The following is a 25,080-nucleotide window of genomic DNA, read 5'->3' on the forward strand; positions in this document are numbered from 1 at the left end:
AATTATTTTTTAATAAAAGGCAAATTAAAAAATAAAAATAAAATATTATTTTATTTTGATACTGGACAATTAGTTATGGTCATAAACTTACAACACTGAGGTCTAAGATCTCAAAAACATGAAACAATTAACAGTTTAGTGTCTATATGATAAACACTGTATTTTAAAAATTTTAATTACAAAAATAGGAAAATATAATATTAGGTATAGATTTTTATTTAAAAAAAAATAAAAAAAATGAACATGAGTTTGCTTCAATAATCATGCATTTAAAAACATATTGTGTATAAAATTTTTTCCATATTTTATTATTATCCAAGGTGGGGTATGTCCCTCTCTCTCTTAAACAATGGGCGCCCATCATGTGTGCGTGCTAAAATTATTTCATGTAAAATAATTATTTCTGCTAAATCATAAATAAATATAGGTATATATTTGATAGGGTTTTTCAACTAATATAAGACGATTATGAATAAAATTACTTTACTTTTAATTAAACGTGTTTAATTGTGTTATTTATTTTGTAAACTGTTGGTTAGTGGGTCAATTAATTTTGTAGAACTACCTAAAATAATTATGAATGCGCTATCTAATGTAAAACGTAAAAAAAAAATAATACCAAATTTCGTTTTTATATTCCTACATAAAAGTTATGTTAAAATTGCACTACATTTCAACTAAGTAGGTATATAATAAGTATATATGATATATTATATACAATGATATTCAAATATTAAAACATTCACTATTTTTTTTATATTATTGCAATAAATTAATAGATTTTTTATCGGGTTGATAAAAATTGTGTTGGATCAAAAGTCATTTAAACCAATTTTACACATTGTCTAATATTATTTATTATTATATTGAATATTATTATAATTATTGTCAATTTTAAATGTGTAAGCATAATAATAATTTATCATAATATCAACACATATTATATGTATTTACACAATACATGACTGGATTTATCCATTAAATTTCATCACATTTTGATGTATAATATTATTTAGGTAAAAAAATTCATAAATTGACGTTGATAATATGCATAAATATTTTAAATTTTCAATATTATATTGAAATACACATTAATATGTAAATACATTTTTCTTTTCAAAAACATTATACAATGTTATGTATACATTTTTGGTCACCCATTGAAAGAAAAGAAAGGAAAGATTAAATATGATAAAATGTTTTCATACCGGCATGTGCCGTATATACGGTTTCATGATTTCCTTTTTTGATTGTAATATTATTGTGATTTTTCATTTACTTTTAATGCAACCGTAAAACTGACAATTAGGACGGACGTCGGAGTGGAAGAAAAGAACAGGTAAATTAATTTAACAAATTCGGGGTAAATTTCATTTAAACTTTCATTTAACAATAATAATAATATTAATAATAGACTCCCAACAGTTTATAGAAGGAAATGACTTAAAAAGCATGTTAACCCTTTTTATTTTTTTAAATGCAATATTGATATGATATTTATAATAATTGATATAATATACCTAACATAAATAATATAACTTTTAACAAAACCGTAATACCTATCTATTAGCTAAAGATTTACCTTTGTTATTACCTTATTTTTTATTTTTATTTGAATTAAGCCTCGGCAACTATGGCCATTGGCAACAATGGGTTTAACTCTAAATTATTTACAATAAGTTACATATTAAATTCTATTAATAAGGTTAGACTTAGTAATAAAGGTTATTATTTGTCTTATATTGTCTGGGTGGAGGGCTTCTGACAGGATGTTTGAGATGCCTACTTCCCGTCTATCCATTTCGTTATTACCTTATTATTTATTATTCATGCTTCATAAGATCATTTTAATTTTCGTGGTGACTAGTTCTAAAATATAAAAATTATACTTCATTAACTTATTGAAAATTAAGCATTTATGGTAATTGGAGAATAAGGGTGCATCTATCGTTATATAAATGTTTTATTAATGTATTTAATCTAAACATTTATGAACTTTGGATGATTAAAAGAATGTAATCACATTGAATCATTATTATTTGTTGAAAAAGGTAAATATAAATCAATAAGTTCCTATGTCTAATCACTTTCAGCATTTAATATAAAAATATAATTATAAATCGGTTGTCTAAACCTAAACTCTAGATTACACATGACCACATTCACACTTTAGTAATAATTTGAAATAGTACAAGCACAAAAAATAAAAGTTTACTTCAATTAAAATTAGTAAACTTATAATTATACATAGATATTTTTACTCTCATACATAAAAATATACGATTATATTAATATACCTACCTATTTTCTGCTATTATAATTATAGGTAATTATTATTTTTTGCTTTTAATAGTAAACCAAAATTTAGCATACAAAATCTAATATGTATTTGATTGCTAAGTGCTAATTACTAGGTATGCCTATAAAGTGAAATTGAGTGAATATATATTCTTAAGTTTTAATTCTTTAAATTTGTTGTATGCCAAGAAAAGAAATGAATGCAAATATATTTTTACTAAACAATATTTCACAATATTTTTACAATTAAAATTACTTTAAATTCATCATTGTTAATTTTAATATTTTACTTTAGTTTATTTATGTTTTTATATTATTGCATTATCGAGGATAAAAATAATTTTACCATTTAAAAAAAGGTAGTACCTACTTAGAAATCATATAGGTATTAGGGTCTGTAAACTGGAACCATACAAGTACCGGGTGTGCTAAAAATAATATTTTAGTGCTTAATGCCCTGGTTAGCTACATGATTAATATAATTAATGTAATGTACCCGTATGTGCTATAAAAAATGTACAATTCGAAGTTTACCTATGTCCTATATTTCAATATTGTAACAATATAATATTAAAACAATCTTTGCTCTGACTATAACACCAAATAAAACTGTAACAAGGAAACTTAGCACAAATAAAATGTGAGAAATTAAATTAAGACGTATATAATGAATATTTTTTTTCCTTTGAAATATTTTATTTTAACAACAGGTAGCCGTTATTTTCACGGTAGCTGGTTATTTTTTTTTTTTTTAACAACACATCAATGTATATCAAAATAAAGTTCTTGTTGTGTCGTCCGTTCCTTGGTATTTGTAGAGTCATGAAAATTCAATTAATTTGGGAACTCAGCCAGGTTATGCAGGTATACGCAGTTAGGTACCAATTGTTCACAGAAGAAGCAAAAGGTGTGTGAGCGAAATAACAACAATATCTAATTACGCGCGCGCTGCAGGACGATTGAAAGTTTTAATATTGTTTTATATTCACTATACGCACGTAGATATATACAGTACAGCCGTATTATATGTATCTTGTATACCTATATTATACTATACATACAGCCATACATGGTGATTACTTACTTACTTAAGGATCATATTTTCGAATACTTTAGATTTTCCATACCATTTAAAGAGTATTGTATGATGATAAAATTAAAAAATTTGAATTATCCTTTTTACTTAAAATTATACAGTTATTGATTTTTTTTTTTAATTATGTACCTAAGACCAGCAGTGAAACGAATTTGGTTTTTGAGAAACAGTTGCTTCTTGATTTTTTTCAATATTTAGGGTCGAAGGGGGGGGGGGGGTTATCGGCATGAAAGCGAAACCAATTATTGAATAAAAATTATAATTGTTTTATAGTAGCAAGTAGGTAAATTGTAATAGGAATACTAATAGTACTTATGTATATTATAAATTGATTATAAGATGGTGGGTGAGTGATGGTTAATTTTAGATAGTTTATAGGCTATTTTATGTTAGTTTCACCATTGCCTACAACTTAATATCTAAATCAAAATTCTGACGAGTAGTTTCCAAGTTATTAGACAATAGACATTACATACTTAAGATAATAAATACATAATTTGCGTAAACACAGAACACAAACTATATTGTGTAATATTTATTTGTTAAAAAAAAAAAAAAAAAATGCACAAGAAATTCGATACAAGAACATGAAGGAAGGATAGATATCGACTGTTTTTTCAATTGATTTACAAATTATATTATAGTTAACCCAAATCAATATATTAATATTTTACAATTTAGAATGATTTTCTGAATAACAATTAATGAGGACATTATTTGATAAATATTAAATTTACATATTATTTGTATTATATATATAACGATATAGCCGATATGTCATTATAAGTATTATAGATAACTATTATCCTGGTACATGACATTTAACAAGTTGGAAACTATTCGTTTAAATTTTGATTAAGATTGGGCAACAAACATTTTCATAAAATCAAACTTCAGAATTGGTAAAAAAGGGAGTTCTCGTTTTAATGTCATCAAAAAAATACACGACACTCCTTAAATGAAAATAACAAAAATAATAATATGACTTTTTAACGAATTTAAAAATTACAAAAATTATATTTTGAATCTTTTAGATTCTCGGGGAATCACCTATACATATATACAGGCGTATACGGTACAGTGGACGTGAGTGACTTGCCCAAAATTATACCTATATATTCGACATTCAAGGGATCTCAAGTTCTCTTCGTACTTGTAACCGCAGTATTCGGTATACGCGTTATAGGTCTCATTGACTCATTATAAACCTTACAAGGACGTACATGTAGATTATAATTTAGTATGTATCTTTGAACTTCAAAGTTTGAAGTTTTCTAGAACTCAGCGTGTACCTAACTAGAATAATAATTAACGCGTGCTGTAATTTGATTATGTTATACACACGACTGCACGAGTAAAATAGGGTCAATTTTATGAGGTGTTATATGTGCACTGGTCAGAGCCAAGGCCACGGTTCATGGCTGTTTCGATTGCGTTCGTTTTAAGTATCACATTTTGTGAATGCAATTTGAATTGAATACTAGAGAATTGGATAGAGTACAAAATTTTAATCACTGCAGGTAGATGATACCCATTTACTTGAAGTAAAAAAAAAAAAATGTTAAAAAACGCGTATTTATAATAATTTGTATTTGGGAATACAAATCAAATTAAGGATATATACATTATTATATATATTTACGTAATTGTTTTTCATCTTATAGTATGTGATAATAACTATACACGAAGACTCGGGAGTAGTTAGTTTCCTCTCGAAAAGCAATTTTCGAAGTATCTAATTAGAAAATTTAACGAAACCCTACAATTATCATATGAAAATTGGACATTGTTACATTAGACTGGTGAACATAGCGAAAGAATTTGATAGTAGCAATAGTAGAGTGACATTTTCAGAAAATCATTTAAGTTTCGAATTTTCAAATTATTATTCGTTCACAATAATGAACATTTGTTTATATATATCATACTTCAAAATGCTTAATTATTTATTTTTTTTTTTTTTGTTCACTGGTAATATAAAATATTTGTATTGAAAATGCTAATCATCGCGATTCTGTATTCAGAATAATATGTGTAGTTTACTAATGCATGTATATATGTTGTCATACAGATAGGTATGTGACACATTATCGTGAAGATATATTATATAGGTACTTTCAATCTTTGAAGTGTATAACATTCACAATTTGATCGAATGGTCTTCATTTGTATCGTAGTCGTTTGGCTATGCCTGTGTGTACATGTAATATATACACATGCAGTGTGTGTGTATTTGTGTATTTTATAACGTCGTTTTCAATTTGAGGTCTAAGGGTGGAGGGTAGAAATGTGGGTGCGTGGGAATCATATTCCGGCGGCGGCGTGTCGACCGGGTGGAGCCACGTATAGAGTTACGTAAAACCTCCCTCGATCAATATGCCGTATACCACCACCCCCTTCGTCACACCGCTGTCTGGGTAGCAGCATCATCACCACCCACGCTCTATCCTCATTCGAATCGGTTTCGTTGGCGTTAAGACGTAGTTATAGTTGGCAGGGTGCGGCTGGAGGGTAGTTCTCCGCTCGTTCTATATTTACAAAACGAGAATGTCCCAGAACGTGGGTTACTGACCATCGCTTTGCCCTCTTTTCCCACTACCATGAAAAATAGGTATTTTTTATTCATGTAAAAAAATATATGAACTCATAATAATACGGTCATTGCCCAATATCAGAGAGAAAAAAAAATACTAAGTACGCGGGTCAGACGATTTCACGTGATCTAAAAACATCTGATACCTTATACTTTACAAGAATAACATCTCTCTCTCTCTCTCTCTCTCTCTCTCTCTCTCTCTCTCTCTCTCTCTCTCTCTCTCTCACTATCTCTATCATAATCTTTTTCTTTTTTATATGTTCCAATAGTAGTGCTCTTTAACGTTTTCAGTTGACAGAACCAAAATACTAAACTACACACGCATTTTATTAATAAACGATAAATCCACTTATCACTCGTCTCGATTACTTGTCTCGTACGTATCTATTAATTTTGCAAATACTCAAACGATTTCTATAAGAAAACGCTCATTTTCTATATACTTATCGCAAATGCTTGATGTCTGAGACGGCCGTAACATATTAAACATTAATCTTAAATTTCAAAATTGCAAAGGCTATAATATAGGCACCAATATATTATTTAAGGATGTATTTTAGAAAACAATTATTGACGCATTTAAATATATATTTAATAAACCGTGTTCGTTTCATATTTCCCATTAAATAAACATTAATTTTACATTAAATTCAAAAAAGTTTAGGGCCTTATCCAGCCTTATACGCGCCATTTAGAACTCTTGGAAAATAAAAGACTCGTTTTGTTAAAAGTAACACGTCGTCTGTTGGATAAAAAATTCTCTAAAAAATGTATATGTACAATCCAGATACAAATGAAATGTCAAAAAAAATATATTAACATACAAACTCCATTTATAAACAAATTATAATTCTATTTAAGTCCATATTTTTTACATTGTTCCCAAGTTGGAAATAATATTTTGTCAAAATATTAATGACCGCAATACAATTCCCATGGTATATTCTCAACAAAATTTTTTTTAAACGGAATATCTACATAATATTATTACAACTGTTTTATTATCTGTATATAACCGTATAAATACATAAAACGATTTATACTCTGTATCTTTAACTCTTATATCTTATATAATTTACGTTATGCACTGATTGTAATACATTTTATTGCGAAAGTATACTTAACTGCAGATTTAAATTAGATGTTCATCTCCATCAATATAATTGATAATAATATATTATATTAATTTATATTACAAATATTTAGGTTCTTTGTATATTTATGCTAAATTATGTTGTTGTTTTTTTACAATTTTTCATTCTAAGTTTTTAAAAGGAATGGAATCATGTCCGAATAGCATTATATCAAAAAAAAAGAACATCAATATACAATAGGTTTTATATTAATAGTAATTTACTCGCAAAACGTAAGTTTTATTTAAAGTCAATCACTTTTGTTATCTCTCTCGTACCGTGAAAAAAATCGTCCATCATTGCCACATTCGGATACAACATGTTTCTTTCAACACATCTGAAAAAAAGTTCTATACACTGAAACGTACTCTGGTGAAATCTCATTGAACCCCAACTTCACGCTTCTCTTCACTGTAATCTAATATTATATTAATAAGTTGTTTTCTTTAAATTTGATACGACACACAAATAGCTAAGGATAAAAAAAAAGTTCTGCAATCTTATGATATATTATACATGATAAATACATCAATCGTTGTATATCATTCATTAAATATTTTACATATATACCGGTTGCAACGGAAATAATTGATGAATTGTATTGATTAGGTTACTGTTATGTATAATACATTTTTTTCTTTACGATATTTAAATTAATTTTAATATATAACTAATAAAAGCCATAAAAACTAAATAATAATAGATTTTTTTTTATTGGTTGTAATAAAAGTTATTACATAATAGTGTTTTGAAATATCGTAATGATCACAATTTCACCAATATATAATTATAAATATATGATTATTGTCTAATAATAAAAAATACATTTTTATCACTTAAAACATCAATTGTAACTACAAAACTTGTACACTTTTACAAGCATTATGCACGTGTTAATAATATTTTAATAATTGATTTTAAATTAAATTACGATTCGCAAGTAAAAAATAAAACCTAATAGTAATTTCTTCATTCTATGCAATTTAAATGTCATTCAATCTATATGTAATAGTACCGACCTATCTATTGATTTCACATATACTAGCTGTATACATAGTACATACTCGTTTGTATTGCATTACATCATACTTTATATTTATATTTTACAAACCATATAATTAGGTACCTATATTGTTTTTTATATCAAAGTTTATCTAAATACAGGAAATATTAAAATAAATTTAAATTACAATATGTAAATATTATCATATTATATAATAACGTTTTATTTATAATTAAATGAATCGTGCCTAGTTCTTTAACCACTCATTATTCTAAATATTTGTACAAATTATTATGTGAATATCAAACATAAATTTCTGTTTGGTCCGAAATAAGATCATGGATATAATATATTCCTTTATAAATTATTTTTTATTATTATTATTTTGTTTTACGATTCATTATATTAACATTTTAAATACAATATGAATTTTAATAACAACACGGTTCAGTTGTTTTATCTTGATGAAAATTATAACAAAATATAATTCGAGTGACAAATTTAAATACGTCCACACTCAACAAATAGTATGGCATAAATAAGTGCATGTACATATATGTATATTAATAAACATATCTAATATTTTCAGTAATTGTAATATAACCCTGAGCCCTTGGTATATAATAAATTAAAATTTAACGTTAAATTCAATTTCTTGTACACACATTTGATATGTTTTTAAAGGATTATTATGTTGATACCTCGTAATTTAATGTATGTTTCATTACACACAATCATGTTTTTAAATTAAAATGAAAATTAACTACAATTATAAATTGTTCATCCTCACAAATATATTCAAATTTTATAAATAATTTTACAATTCGGGATTATATAAAATTATAATATTATTACTTTGTGATATTCATATTATTCTACGTTTAAATCTGTTCATGTTTTTTCATTCGTTTTCAAAAGGTATTATAATTTGTTTAATAACGCTGTAATATATATAATAAATATTATAATATACTGCTTTATTACTATATTAATCAACAATATTATTTTACTATTACAATATTGTTGGTTATTAAATCCTTTGGTTTTTAGATTTATATATTTTTTCAAGACTTCATTATACTTACCACAGTGTACATAATCTTGTCTATTATTGCATAATTTACTTCCAATAAATAATCACGTTCGTTTTAAATAAATGTTAATTATTTAATTTCATATTTTTAATATATGAATACAAATTATTGAAAAATAAGACTACTTAACTTAAGTACAGTTTTTAATATTATAGTTAATTACTATAATTTATAATACGCAACATTTATCTACCGTACTATAAAGCTATTTTGAACCATTTCGAGTATTCACGTAAATTATCTTATATTCAGAAAAAGTATTAGATAATATATATACTAACAAAACAAACAGACCATATTTTTACAGTAATAAAGAATATGCACTTTAAGATGTTCAGAATAAATAGAAAATTTGTTAAAAGTCTCTTATATGTAAAAATCTTGACCATGGTCATAAATCTTCACTCTGACGTTTTCTGTGTTTCCTGAATTAGATTTATGAATCTTCGTCGATTTCACCGTTGAAAAACATACATTTTTCCGAGAAATAAACGAGTACAAGAAGAATCAGATCTTTGGTCCATGGAGAGGAGCGAGAAAGAAAGAGACAGATTACCTAAGTCTAAACAAAAAAATTATTTAACCTTTAATTTGAAATCACAGTATTTTTTTCATTCTATTGACGTGCGAATTTAATGAGTACAAATAATAATTTGAATGAGAGTTTAGACTTTATACATTTTACAAAAATATTTTGGCCTTGTAAAAAATCAATAAAAATTCTGTTTTTATTTTATTTTTCGTCAATCAATTTCGCCATTAATTTTATAATTCTCTCTCTCTCTCTCTATATATATATATATATATATATATTTTTTTTTTTTTTTAAGGGGGAACCCACGTTAACATAGGCCATTTGGTATGGAAAAGATTATGTTGCTGAAAATCCCGGCTGGTAGCAACTGCGGTCGGTACGTACGCTCAATAAATTTCCGCAGATCGAACGTAGTACTGCCGCGTCTCACCAAGCCACAAATATGCATATAATATCTTTTTTATCTTTGTATAGATATAATTTTCCGAATAATACATTTTCTGCTTAATTTAGAAGTTTTTGTAGTGTTACCCTTAGCATGAAACTATTTACAAATATATATTTAAAAGGATGTAAACTGCAAAGTTCAGATAATAAATTAGGTAGAAAATATAAACAATGTTTTTGGTATTAATTTCGAATTATCTTTAAACAAAAGGCTTTCATATGAAAAAAGTACGTTTTGAAAAGCTCAGCTGCAATTTTTTGCCAAAATTATAAAATTATTTCAGATAATATATCTTAAAATATTGTCATAAAAATTAATACGAAATCATTAAGCTCTAGAGACTCGGAATAACAGAGAAGCATAATTTTTTTCAATATTAATAGCAAATAGTAATTTTGACTTTTGTCTTATCAACTTGTGTATAATATATTAAATATATTTTTAAGTCAATATTTTATAAATATATAATGATATTACAATACATATATTTTATTTCAAATATTTATTAGTTACTCCAGAATATTAAAAGTTTAATATTAAGAATTTACTTAAAGTTAAATATTTATCAATCTGTATGATTGAAAATTGTTACTTGGGATATAAGTAGTAGTATCATCAAACTGATGTAATATAATATACTGATTTTCGTAATATATTTAATGGAGACGAAATATTAGTTTTAAAATCGAAATGCTATGGTATTCTTTATTATCATAGTTCATCTCTTTTAAATATAATATCGTACACAAATAGGTAGGTAACGTAAAGTAAAATCAATTAAGATTTCATAACAAAAAATTAATTTACCTCTCATTAGATGCCCTTGTATTATTTCCATTATTCATATATTATACATCTTCATTTCGATATCCATAAAACTCGGAAAGATATGCTTGAACATAGTATTTGTGTCGAACTCAAAGTTTGAATAAATGCATTATTAAAGAAAGCACGGAATTTCAGCTCACAACAGCACCATGTGTACACGACGTGTACCTCATTTTAATTATGGGAAGTTAAGTCCATATTAGGTAGGTAGCTACTTCATTTTGTATACAGCAATATGATAATATTATGTCTTGTGTTACATGAATTAATGTTGTAGAAATATTGCCATTATATTGGTACATGCAAAAATAAACTTGCAGGTTATGTCATAAACTAGAATAGGTACCTGTAAATAGTGAACCGATACATGTGACGCAGACGGTATTATAATTATATAATATATTAATATCCGTCATAAATCGGCCGAATTGGCGAACCATCCAAGAAAATTGTTCCGAAGCGTCTAAAACTAATCATGTCGTCTACCATTCCGTTAAAATTATGATATTGAATTATTGCGTTTTCATGTTCTCGTATATAGCTAGGAAATACCTTTATTGCATTATTTAAATTTGTATGGCGGTGCAATTACAAAACTACAACGTCTGCAGTGACATACTAAGGGTTACTTTGATCGCCCTGGATGGCATCATATTTTTTTTTTTTATATTGCTCATCTTTTGCTCGTGAAAAATTATATAAATTTGATATTACTTTTTTTCAATATAGATAATATTCTAAGATAGTAAAACTATCTAGCAAACCGTATAGCCCCGTGGCTGTAGACAATATTTATGGATTATGATAATCGATAAAACTAATAACAATGATAATAATAATAATAATCCTCAAAGCTTGCAAATAAATAAAATATATGAATAAAATTGTTAATATTTGTTGTTTTATAATCAGTGGATAATAAGTACACTTAATTTATACTTAGGAATGACTAATTTATAACGACAAAATAATGCGCCAGCAGAATGCACAAATAAGAACAATAACATAAACGTCATTATTATGGGGAGGGAGGAGTCAACGTAATTATATATATTGGCTCCAACGCCAGGGCCGGATTGGTTAGGCGAGCTACCGAGAAAATCTCGGTGGGCCGCTCAAAAAAAATGTCGATCGTAAGTGTTTGGGCAATTATTTCATAACACAAATTTGAATACATTTATTTAACTCTGTGCACTACGTCAAATCTAAATCAATTCATACATTTTTATTTGAAAAAGGCCCCTTTTAGGGCCGGTTAAAAAACTAAAACTCGGTGGGCCGATACCTTGTCTATCCGGCACTGTCCAACGCGTTTGGTTGGAGGAAAAGTTTAATTTTTTAATTTTACAATTTGATATACACAATCTGTACAGCTTAGCACAAAAAGTATACGTTATATTATAATAGTAACATGAATATTTTGAAATAAGAAATCACCCATTGGTGACACTTGGCTGAGAATTAACAATATCTAGAATCTAGAACTTCGTTGTGTTTTTATTTTTTTAGGAGCAAAAGTTAAATAATTTTTTTGTACTGGGGTGGGAAAAAAATGAATACTCGGTGCCAAATTTCTGAATACGTATCTGGGTGTCAAGGAGTTTGGTTTAATCGTTCATGACAGAAAAAAACAGTATAATTGTAAACACATATCATAACATGTTCAGATAATGTGTGTACCGTATAATTCTGAATAGATTTTGTGTAAATATTTCTGTTAAACGAGACATTATTGTGCAGTAATACTAGTAATAGTTCACTCACCTTATTGTGGACCGACAGCCTTTAATCCTAACCCCCACCACCGATCGGCCTATGTGACTTACGTTCGTCAAACAATTTCCTCGCCGCCATAATTAAGTCTCCCCTCAGCTTTATACGTTAAATCATAGCCAGTACAATCAAATGACTTGTCTAATTATTAACATCAAAATACTTTTGTATAGTAACTAACTAGGTTATACATGAAATCGATACTGCAGTTTTATGATTTTCACTTAACTATGAATTTTTATATCAACAGTATATTCTATAAGTTGTGTATGACATGCATTGTATACTCTCTACCATTACTGTGCTTTAATGCGTCGCATCGTAGACTATTTCCCGAAAGTGTTTAATGCTATTAGAAATACTTTTGAAAGTATTTCGAATTTTTATTCTAAATAAGATATTTTTCAATTTTAAAATTCAATCTTTTTATTTTAATATTTAATATAATCTAATATTTATTTTTATTTTTTTATTCATGGTACAGCTTCAACTGCTAAGGTTATTAGCTTGTAACAAAATTAAGTATTTAGTACATAGTAAAATATAGTTATACAATAGATTCTTAAACTAGATTACACATATCAATTTGTTTTAAAAATGTGATTATTTTGTTGGTGTTGTCATAGGTAGGGATGAGGGCTTCAAAGAGGTTGTCGGGCAATTTTAGACTTTTTCTGGTATCTATATGGATACGGCAAATCTAATATTTATTATGTTGTAAATCATAAATTAGCGCAGTTAACAAATACAATACATTTTGACATTGGCTATATATTATAATACCTGCAAATCTTCCCTTTGACAAGCATGACTTTTTAACATCTAAAACAAAAGATACTTTTAGGGCATTTGGAATACTTTTATAATATTTTAAATACTTTAATCAAAGTAATTTATTTATGAAGTATTGGGAATACTATTTTTCATAAGTATTCGAATATTTATTCCAAATAATTTTTAAGTATTTTACTCAAGTCTGCCTACTCAAACGTGAGTGCAAAACTGTAAGTCTGAACGAGAATGCTTGGGTTTTTGTTTATATATGAAGGTACTAATTTGTTTAATTAACTTTTAACATTATACTATTTGTACGCCTGTCACAGTAGTCAGTAGATATACTACAAATAACCTTAAAATGTTGAAAATAAAAGTTAAAACAGTAATAATTTCGTATTGGTAAATACCAAGTAACCAAGTAGTTAATACAGACGAAAGATTATAGCAGAAAACAGTAAAAGTTTAAAACATAGTAGGTACACATTGAAAATAGATAAAAACTTTGAAATATTTATCTGAGTAGACACTGCGTTTGTAGTATAATATTGAAGTATAAGTTGTAAATGTAAATTTCATCTGCAAAATGGCAGTCTAAAAAATATTCAAGTATTATATTTGTATGGTTCATCTCAAATGTGCTGACATGAATAATTTAGACAGATTTTTAATTAGGTACCTATATAAAATTCCAACATTAAAATGGTATACGAATACAAAATAATTCAGTAAACGTGATTAGACATCCATATTTGAGGACAATAATCCTAAAAAAAAATCGTTACTATTATATTAAATAATAATCATTAATGTCTAATACAGTAATACATGCACCGCTTAGGAAAGATTCGTTTTAAAATATACTAATTCTTCTTATCTCCATATGAATGTGCAATTAGGTATAAACTGTTAGAGAGTTATAACTTGAGTGATAAGGAAAGATAAGTATATAAAAATAATTTGGTGAAAAAACAGAATACAAATAAACAACTAATAAAATATCTCAGAGTGAAATTAATACAATAGGTATAAACTTGATGAACTAAAAAAAATATTATACTTAGTTTTTTGTTTTCTTAGTTTTATATTTTAACACATTTTTAATTAAATATATTATTGTTATATTATAAACAGAATGAATATTAAAATATCGTAAACTTTAAATAGGAACTTAGAAAGTTTGATAAGCTTAACGAACCAGCTGTACTTAAATTTCAATCAGTGATAGCTATATTATAATAAAAATATACATATTTTAACATATAATTTTACATGAAGTTCATAGTATATAGGTTATATTTATATAAAGAGACTTTAAGAAACTTTGAACACAAATTATTTACCAACACAAAAAGTGTAAAAGTCTGCTTTTAAATTAAAATTTTAAAATTTTGTTGAATGTTTATAATAATATGTATTTTAAAGAAAGAAAAAAAAATAAGGATAAATTAGTATTGAATAAGATTTTGGTAAGCATATTATTATTAATATGTTTTATTTCCACATGACCCATGCAATATGATGATGAATAATAAAAATTAACGAAAAAAAAAACGTATTGAATAGAATTCTAAATTTCTTAAAAGGATTTTACCTTTTTTTCATTATTTGACTCACGTACAACGTTATCAATTTTTCGTTTACGATAATGATTATGATCATAATAGTTTCTAAGATTAGAGTGAAATGACTTCTTATAAAATCTAAAGGTACCTAAGAGTATTGTGTGGCAACTCATAGGCTTTTTTATCATATTTTAATTTTAAAGAGAATTGTGAGTATTTTAAGAGGTACATTAAACAATTTTAAAATACTCATAATTCGCTTCAAAATTAAAATATAATAAAAAAGCCTATGATTTGCTATATATAATACTCTCACCTTTAAATTTTATAAGAAGTCATTTCACTCTAATCTTAGAAACTATTATGATCATAATCATTATCGTAAACATAAAATTTGCTATGTTGAATGTGAGTCAAATATAATGAAAAAAAAAATGGTGACATACTCTTAAATTAACAATAAATAAATAAATAAATATTAATATAAAATTGAAATAAAATAATAATTTTGACTGAAACTTATGTTAGAGATCATTAATAATATTGAACCTTTTTGAGTGACTTAATTATATTAACAAACAAATATTGTTTTCATTTCAGGTTGCTTATTTAACCGTAATGTCTGTACTCAACGCGAATTGTGCTTTGACGGTAAGATGATTAATTAAACGACTTAATCAAAAGTTACTATTAACATCAGTAATATAATTGAATAAACTAACAACCATACAATTTTTTATTTTATCATAGATCATGCATTTGGCAAATGCATTTCAAATTATGATAATGGAGCTGAAGAATACACGTAAGATGATGATAATATGTGTATACTAGACTATTACTACCAAATCATAACTTGTAGCCCTTAATATCCAATTTCATTGACATAAATCGGTTTCAGTTTATCATGTGTTTACATAATGATATTAATAATTGAAAAGTAGCCTCCGCTTTCCCTTCGGTATAGTTAGTACATTCATATCACATAAATTCAGCTGGAATTAATGTGAAATAACACTTATTTACATAATCATGTAATAATTAATCAAAAATAAAACCAAATATTTTATTTTTTTTTTATTTTAGGTACAAATTAATAATGAATAACCTTTTGATTCTACGGGAAGATATGAAATTTCTCTACTACAATGGTTATAGTTGGCCGCATCCTTTTACACAATGCGTACTTCAACATCGATTGAAATTGATAAGGTATAATTTACCACCAGTTGACAATTCGATTTGTAATCAATATTTAAGAGTACCAGACGGTAGACAAGTAAGCCGCTTTCATTTAACTATCGATTCAATGAATTTATTTTTTTTTCAATTCCAGATTGATGATGGAGATTTTGCGAACTTCTACAAACAACCTGATGTATATGTTGGTGCTGAAGATGTTGGTCGTGGACGTGACTACTATCCCGATATAGGTATTTAAAGTTAAATATTACAAAACTTATCAAGTTAAAACTAGTGTTTGATCTAGATTATGAATATCGTCGAAATATTATCAACCGAAATAGACTTCAAGGAACTCCTTTGTACTTGCCGTGGATGCCAGGCAATACATTATTAATGGTTATACGTGTGAAACAGCTTATTGAAATGCATTGATTTTATAGGTTCTAAGCAACAACAGTACGAAGAAGATCCAAGTGCGTTAATTTATGGCCAACCGAGATTCCGCCCGGATTACAACACACCGGAAGGATTTAGAGCAGGCGAAGAAATGAAGGATAAGATGGACGACGAATGGAAAAAATTGAGACAGATGGACATGTTGTCGAAGGGTATAGACAATTCGAATAAAGCTTACACGGAAGGTGGTTTAGTATTCTTGCCGAAAAAGGGTAAGCTAACGATAGTAGGCAAACAACTAAAACACATTATAATTTAGGATGGGTATTTATAGGAACTAATGGCGAGGAGGATGAAGTTATGTTTAGTGATTTTATTAATAATTATGATTCAGAATCAGGTTGGGCAGGATTCAAAAGACCAGAACGATTGGACGTTAAGAAACCAGGACCATTCTTTAAATTAAATAATTTCGTAGTAAGTTAATTAAACCTTGAACATGAACTGTAGTACTAAAATAAACTGCGGTATTAATAATTTCAGAAAAATGATGAAGAAAATGAACCAAAATCAACCGAGGATATAACGAAAACAGTTGGTACGTAATTGATAACGTAATTAAAAGCCCTCAGAAAATTAGTTTTTTTTTTATTCTTACAGATGCAACGACTTTGTTAGGAACAAACCGAAAAATGAATTCAGATGATAATAAATCAACCAACTCCAAGACTTCAACTAAACTAACTCAAGATGATTTTAAGACCACTTATGTAAGCAAAATTACACCAGAAGAAGAAAAATATGGACAGAAAAAAGAAAAAACTCAGGATAAAATGAATGACACGGATAATGATAATTATGAAGTGGTCGACACTTCATATGTTTGCATCCGACTAAAAGAAAAGTGAATTTTATTTTATTATCCAATGTTTAATTTATAATTATAATTGATGATTTTTATATTTTTTATAGGATAAGTCATCCAGATAGAGGAGATAAACTACTTAAAACACTGGCGAATTTTATTAACGTTGAATTTAAATATATGGTGAATGCCCGGTAAGTGGTGTATGATGTAAATACATTTTTTCTTAATATATAGTGGTTAGATTATTACTAATTTACTTATTATACATTAAAAAATAATAATTGTAAAAATAATTTAAATACAAATTAATAATATAACAAATATTAGGTATCTCTATATTTATTTTTTAAATATTTATTTATACTATCTGAAGATGCCCTGCAAGGACAAAACTAATAACTAGAATAGATTTATAATACTTTTGACGTCTGAACATTTTTATTTAAATTATTTATAAAGATTAATATTTTTTCTTCTGTGAAATTATTTATTCATTTCAGTTTTGAAGAATCTGAAATTACATTCCAAATACTCCCAAGCGCTGGAATTAACGTCACGGAAATAGTGAGAAAAATCGAAATAGTGAAGAACAAATTCGCAAAGAAAACTGGTTATACAATTGACTTTGTGAGCATTGGAGATAAGGTAAATTTGCCTATATGACAGCGTTGTATTAAAGGTAGAATTTATAAGTTATATAATACAAATTTAGGCCAAGACACCATCAGTGATGATGAGTTCTACATATGAAGACAGCAAAAATTTCGAATGGATTTTCATGTCCGTCGCAGCTGTGTGCGCGGTAGTAGCATCAGTTGCGGCATTATTAATAATTAGAAGACATTCAAGATATAAAAACAAATTTGAAGGATTGCTTGGTAGTAGTGCGGAAGTCAGTAAAGATTATCAGGTATGTACTGGAGATATAATGATATATATATAGGTACTTGACTCGTTTAGTAAATAGTTACCTACCATAATAATGCGTACATTTGCTTGTATTTTTTTTTTTTTTTTTTATTACTTAGGAATTATGCCGAGCACGAATGTCAAATAAGAAAGAAGAACCGAATGCCGCGTCCCAGAGAATAGCAAGCTTGTCAAAAGATCCTGACAACAGTCCTTCTTCAAGGTCAAGCACGTCTTCGTGGTATTAATTTGTCATAATTATAAGCAAAATATTTAAGCTTAGTCGCGCATGTGGATGTAACAGACGGGTTTAAAATATCATAGTAAAATGTATGATACCTTTACTCGGCAGTGGCACCAAAATATATATTTACCTATTTATTTAAATATATATTTACCTAATTTATTATCATAGGTGATTTTAGTATAAGTAGGAGGGTTATCATTATTATGATAATTGTATTAGATATTACAGTTAATTGTGAACTAAAAGTCAATAATATTACATAAAAACTATACTTGGTGTATAGTAAGGTAATTATAAGAAATAGGTGGATATAAAAATTGTATATGGTGGTGTCTAATGTTATAAGTAAAATTTTAGACTTTGGTGCCACTAATACACGGTTGACAGTTGATGAACCGGATCAAAACAAGTACCTATACCTATTATTACAATTTACAATGGTTGCATCCAAAAACCGAACATTGATGACTTCATAATGTTTTTTAATATTTTAATTATTTAGATAAATAAATATAAATGACGCAAAATCTATCCACCGATTTATACGATATACTGGGACCTGTTCTGCAATCACCAGACATATTCGTGTTTCTCCGGGAGACAGGACTGGACAAACTTATTTAATCATTAAAAAAAAAACACACAACCTTATTATTATTATTATTATACTCATATAATTTAGACATTTATTGTTATTGTTATTGTTATTAAACCTTTTCTATTATTATTATTATGTAACACCTTTCAAAAAAAAAAAAAAAAAAAAAAATGCATCTTATCCCAATGGCCAAGTTGTCGAAGGTTATTACTTTAATGAAAAAAAAATATGTATAAATGATAAATAATACTTTATACACATTGGCGCAACTAGGGGGGGTGCAAAAGGGTCTTTAGCACTCCCAAGTTCTAATTTAGCACCCCTTGATATTTTAGATCTAACTATTATAATTATAATGAAATAACATCAATTTTATATTTTTAATAGTATAGCACCCCACGTTTTTTTTTTTTTAGAGGTCTAGTTGCGCCTATGGTTATACATTTTTAAGTAATTATGAAGTGTGCGGTATAATATATAATATAAACGGTTTTAACCTAATTAAAAATACGGTTTTTATATTCAACGATCACAATATTTACATATAGATAGGATAAGTAAGTAGGTATCTAATATAATTAAATATAATAAATAAGTGATGGAAAATAGTATATAGTAATGTTTTGTTGGATAATAAGTACCTACTATTTTATTCAGTTCGTATTTTTTTCAAAATTTCCAATCCACATTTTACAATTAATACTCTATAAAAATTCAGGAATGATTGAATCAGCAAAATAAAAACATATATTTGGTAAATGATAATTAAATAAATTGGCCAGTGATAACAAGTTGGGTCATTTATTCTTTAATGCTGGGATTGGGGCCAAGATTGCACACATTACACGCTTAAATACATTTACACGCCGAAAAATTATTTCAACTTATGATGGTATTCACTTTTAAGGGGAGAGGAACCAGTCTTATCGAACATGGATATATCTACCGGACACATGGTTTTGGTAAAAACTTTGAAACGCATTTGTGTTCCCAGACCGAAATAATGCAATAATGCTGCGTAATATATTCTAGGCCTATATGGAAGATCATCTGAACAACAAGAACCGATTGGACAGCGAATGGGCAGCGCTATGCGCGTACGAAGCGGAACCATGTGCTGTGAACGTCGCAAGAAAAGTGAGGAAAATAAAATCAGCCAATGTATAAATATATAATATCTAATAGGCAAAGGTCAAAGGTGGACAAGTAAATGGAAAAAAATTTACTTGATTCGATGAATTTAAAATTATTAAATAACAATAAACAAATATTAATAAATAAGTAACTCTGAAAGTTAAAAGTTATTATTAAATAGGTATGAAAAAACATATTATTTACTAATCTCAATTTGTAAAAATATTATTATTTTTTTTTATTACACTACTTTTGAGTTATGAGTATGACCCATAAGTTTCAGTATCTCCCAAAAATAATTGTGCAAAGTTAAAACTGTATAAATAATACCAAAGACTTGTTTTGTTTTGCTAAAAATCCATATCCTACCTATTTCAATAGATATTTCTATCTATTGTACACACAGTGGTGATCAAATCATTTTGTTATGTGAGGGGGGGGGAACTGATTTTTTTTAACATACACTATTCGATCATTGAAAAAATATAATTTTTGGTTAAACCTAATAAAATTTTTAAATATTAAAAACTAACTTTATTTTAAAGTTAGTGCATATTAATGTTAAGTTTAATATTAATTATTTTTTATGAAATTATTGAACAATTTTTTTTGATTTTGGTTAGTTTGTTCAAATTTCGTTTGCGGTTTTATTTATAACGAAGGGCAGTCATAGTGGTCAAACCATTAAGACGACTCTAGCATATTATAATTACACATTTACATTATATTATACTCGAAAAATTGACATTTCAAACATACCTACTTTTAGTTTGGCTTCAAAAGAAATAAACAAAACCTAAAAAAGTAAAAAGTTACAGTTTAAAATATAAAACGTGTTTATCTGTTTACGTTTCAATATTTAAACTATTAAGGCCCCTGGAAACACTATACATTTTTTATCATAACACCTTTTCTACGGATAAAAATTAACTAATAAGTTATTTCTAGTAGTTCGATTTACAAGTCTCAAAATTTTTGATATGGTAACGAAATCCACTTTGCATTAATACTTATTCCAATTTAACAAATATTTTCTTACACCCAACACGCATAAGATAAGCAGCGTATTACCTCTAGAGCATTACCTTAGTATTTCCTAAATATTAAAACTTGTATAAAAATGTTAATGCATTATACTGTATATATATTATATAAAAATTGTTATAAATATTGAAAAAACCTTGGGGGTGTCTAATTCCCCCCCCCCCAGTTTTACAATCACTGTGAATACTAAATATAATATAAGAGGATTTCCGATTTCCTATAAGGTATATACTGTCTAGTGTCTACAAAATTACTATTCAAGGAATATGGATATATTTATTTTTATTTAAAATAATTTGACCAAAAAAAAGGCTTAATTGTTAGATATATAGTTGATATGTATGCAAAAAAGATTTTTACTTAAATTGTTTTTTTTTTTAAATTAATAAATAAAAACTATAAGCTAATAGGTAACTATATATATATTAACGCCCACATTTATTGTAACAAGCTGTTTTTAAGCACAGCCACGCATGGCGGTTATTTTTAATTAATATTTTTTTTTCATATATCGTTGTCTAGCCGGACAACGCCAAGAAGAATCGTTACATCAACGCACTTCCATACGATCACGCCAGAGTCGTAATCAACGAGTACGCTAACATGAACAACTCGGACTACATAAACGCATCAACAATAGTACGTCCAATCAATGAATACCTAAAATAAACGATAAACCAACAAATAAATGGACTGTTGGCTGGTACCCAATAACAAATCTGGATCTAGGTGTTGGGCTGGCCCTTTTTTCCCAGTTCAAAGACCGGGAACTGTTAGTTGAGAGGTGACCTATACTTAATAGCAGCCATTATTTTTCAAATTGTATGTAGCAGCTAATATTGGTATACAACGTAATAATTATTAAATGTATTAAATGTATTACAATTTACTGCAAAGCAGAAAGAATATAATACAATTAAAAAATTAATGATAATAAATAATATTAAGATAACTTATTATAAGTTATAACTAATAAAATTGAAATTGGTAAAACCATAACTTATCTGTAATCCATACCGAATTAATGGCCATATTAAATATACTCTACGAGTCCCTAACAGTTTATTATAAACTTAACCTCGTTTTATGCATTCGTTTTTCTATAAATTGTTAATAATATAGTTAATTCAATATAAACATTCCTATTGTGATTTAAATTTATGGTGTAATAATATGCTATATATTAAGATATAATATATATAAAAAAATCCACTGTGTCGAAACCTGGACCTTCTCCTAAATCCAGCCTTGATAGTGAGAAAGAAAAGTCAACAAAGACATCGACATTTTAGAAAAAGTTAGCATACTAGTCCTGTCGTATACCGATGCAGGTTAATGGTTAAGCTATACATTTCCTGTCGTATGCTTTGTATCTAACCATATAACCTGTATAAAAGTCCAACGCACAGTCCATATATTAATTTGTCTACGGTTTATACTGTATATAGGTGTTGAGTACTAATTCTCAATAATATGTTGTATGGGGTATTTCCCAGTGGCGTTTCACGGACATCTATGTGGGGAGGGGGCAGGAGTTATATTAAAATATATATGTATAGATATTGTATATGTTCTAAAAACCAAAGGGTATGAACTCCCTCCCCCTGCAGCAGATGTACAGCACCTTGGTATCCCATACAACTGCTATCAACGAACTTTTATGCGATTACATTTTTTTGTTTATCGTTCACATTTTGTGCAGACCGATCACGATCCGCGTAACCCTGCGTACATTGCGACACAAGGACCTTTAGCCGAGACATCGGCTGACTTTTGGCAAATGGTGTGGGAACAAGGATGCGTGGTGATCGTCATGTTGACCAGACTGGTTGAGAACGATGTGGTGTTGTGTCACCGTTACTGGCCGGAAGAAGGATCGGAACTCTATCACATATACGAGGTAAACTTTTAGACAATATTATAGGTACCTATCTAATATCTATAAGTATGTACCTACCTACTATGTAGATATACAAAGGCACAAATCCATGTCTATATGGAGGATCCTGGGGGTCTGGATTCCTCCCCTCCCGAAATTTCATCAATATTTTAAAATTCATAAAATAATTATTTATTTTGAATACCAACACAAATATTTTCAGCCACAAATGGCTAAAATTCCAAATAAATTAACTATTGACTGTTTTGTATACCTATTAAAATATTATTATAGCGCCTAAAAAATAATAAAAAATTGTTATTAAACGATCACTAGCGATGCCGATGGGGATTAACAAAACAATATAACATTTAAGTAAATCAAAAATATTATTTTAACAATATTATGTTCGGCAGATCGTGACTTATGTCTCGTACCTATCTGTTTGTGTCCACACTCCCACAAGATACCTACCTACTCCCTGTGAATAACCCTGCATTCTTATTTTTGTCCAAACATCAAAACCTAAATTCTATATTGACTTAAATTACAATATGTATATACATATACATTTTTTGGACACCCTACTCCCACGAAAAAAATTCTGGATACGACTTGCAGGTATGCCTACTTAATTAATTCAGTTAGTTGGAATAGAATTAATTTATATTTATATATATATTTTTTTTAAGTACCTACTTAATATCGGTATCCATTCTTTTCGCATTTATATTTCAGGTGCATTTGGTGAGCGAACACATATGGTGTGATGATTACTTAGTAAGAAGCTTTTATCTGAAGAACTTGAAAACCGGAGAGACTAGGACCGTTACTCAGTTCCACTTTTTGACATGGCCGGATGGAGGCGTACCGAACACCACCAAAGCTCTTCTAGAATTCCGCAGGTAATTTATGATTATGCGGGTAGTTGGATGGTAAAGTGTAAAAATAGGCTGCCAATAAGTGCATAGGCCATATAGGTACCGTGTAAACAGGTGTCCGGGTGATAGAGTATTCATTGACGTTTGTTTGGTATATGAACGCGTCATGATATTGTGATCAAATTTTGTTGATACCTAGTAATTACCTAATAATTTTCTTTCAAAAAAAAAATTAATTTGAAAGTTTTTCATTTAACGATTAAATTTTGTAAAACGATGAATAATATTACGGATGAAAAAAAATTAAAACAGGATTAATTAATGATCCTACAGTTTGCCTTGATTTCTGATGTCTGATGACTAAGTATCAATAAGACAAATGACAATAAGTCAATAACACTATAACAGGCCGTCAGTTTTATGACGTTTCTGCAAATGTGAGTGGCAATTATCACTATTATTAAAAATGGATAGTCTCTAACCCTTTACACGCTATTTTTTAATGACGTAAATCCGGGGATTGAAATGTTACAGCATCTATGAGAAGGTAATTTTTCGTTTAGAATGTTGTACAAACGAATAGAAAACATAAAAACCGTTGAAATAAATAACGTATGTCGCGTAAGGTTAAATTACTAAATAAATCTATTGAATTTTTTTTTTTTTCAGGAAAGTAAACAAGTCGTTCCGTGGCAGATCTTGTCCTATTGTCGTGCATTGCAGGTAAGTTCCATTTATATTTGGGTAAATATTATTCAGTATTCACGCAATCTTAAAGTAAAGTGTAAATGGAACA

General features: G+C 27.7%; 1 protein-coding gene across 8 annotated transcripts in view; it reads left to right on the top strand.

Annotated features, from left to right (window-relative positions):
- Positions 1–25,080, top strand: part of IA-2 (tyrosine phosphatase IA-2) — a 49,957-nt gene that overhangs the window by 23,571 nt on the left and 1,306 nt on the right. For 2 of the 8 annotated variants that reach the window (XM_089219068.1, XM_015508036.2), the window contains exons 3-22: positions 1,310–1,339; positions 15,744–15,794; positions 15,894–15,948; positions 16,230–16,422; positions 16,480–16,576; positions 16,621–16,707; positions 16,769–16,996; positions 17,044–17,201; positions 17,268–17,322; positions 17,385–17,628; positions 17,697–17,783; positions 18,093–18,237; positions 18,305–18,502; positions 18,621–18,742; positions 20,254–20,308; positions 20,379–20,483; positions 22,047–22,163; positions 23,227–23,424; positions 24,142–24,308; positions 24,954–25,007. In XM_089219068.1, coding sequence (XP_089075194.1) covers positions 1,310–1,339; positions 15,744–15,794; positions 15,894–15,948; positions 16,230–16,422; positions 16,480–16,576; positions 16,621–16,707; positions 16,769–16,996; positions 17,044–17,201; positions 17,268–17,322; positions 17,385–17,628; positions 17,697–17,783; positions 18,093–18,237; positions 18,305–18,502; positions 18,621–18,742; positions 20,254–20,308; positions 20,379–20,483; positions 22,047–22,163; positions 23,227–23,424; positions 24,142–24,308; positions 24,954–25,007 — 2,446 coding nt within the window. The remainder of the gene's footprint in view (positions 1–1,309; positions 1,340–15,743; positions 15,795–15,893; positions 15,949–16,229; positions 16,423–16,479; positions 16,577–16,620; positions 16,708–16,768; positions 16,997–17,043; positions 17,202–17,267; positions 17,323–17,384; positions 17,629–17,696; positions 17,784–18,092; positions 18,238–18,304; positions 18,503–18,620; positions 18,743–20,253; positions 20,309–20,378; positions 20,484–22,046; positions 22,164–23,226; positions 23,425–24,141; positions 24,309–24,953; positions 25,008–25,080) is intronic. The other 6 variants (XM_089219072.1, XM_089219073.1, XM_089219069.1 and 3 more) reach the window with 5 other exon arrangements.

Source organism: Diuraphis noxia, unplaced genomic scaffold (genome assembly GCF_037042655.1).
Source record: "Diuraphis noxia isolate RWA-SAM2 unplaced genomic scaffold, SU_Dnox_SAM2 contig0002, whole genome shotgun sequence".
NCBI classification, from domain to species: domain Eukaryota; kingdom Metazoa; phylum Arthropoda; class Insecta; order Hemiptera; family Aphididae; genus Diuraphis; species Diuraphis noxia.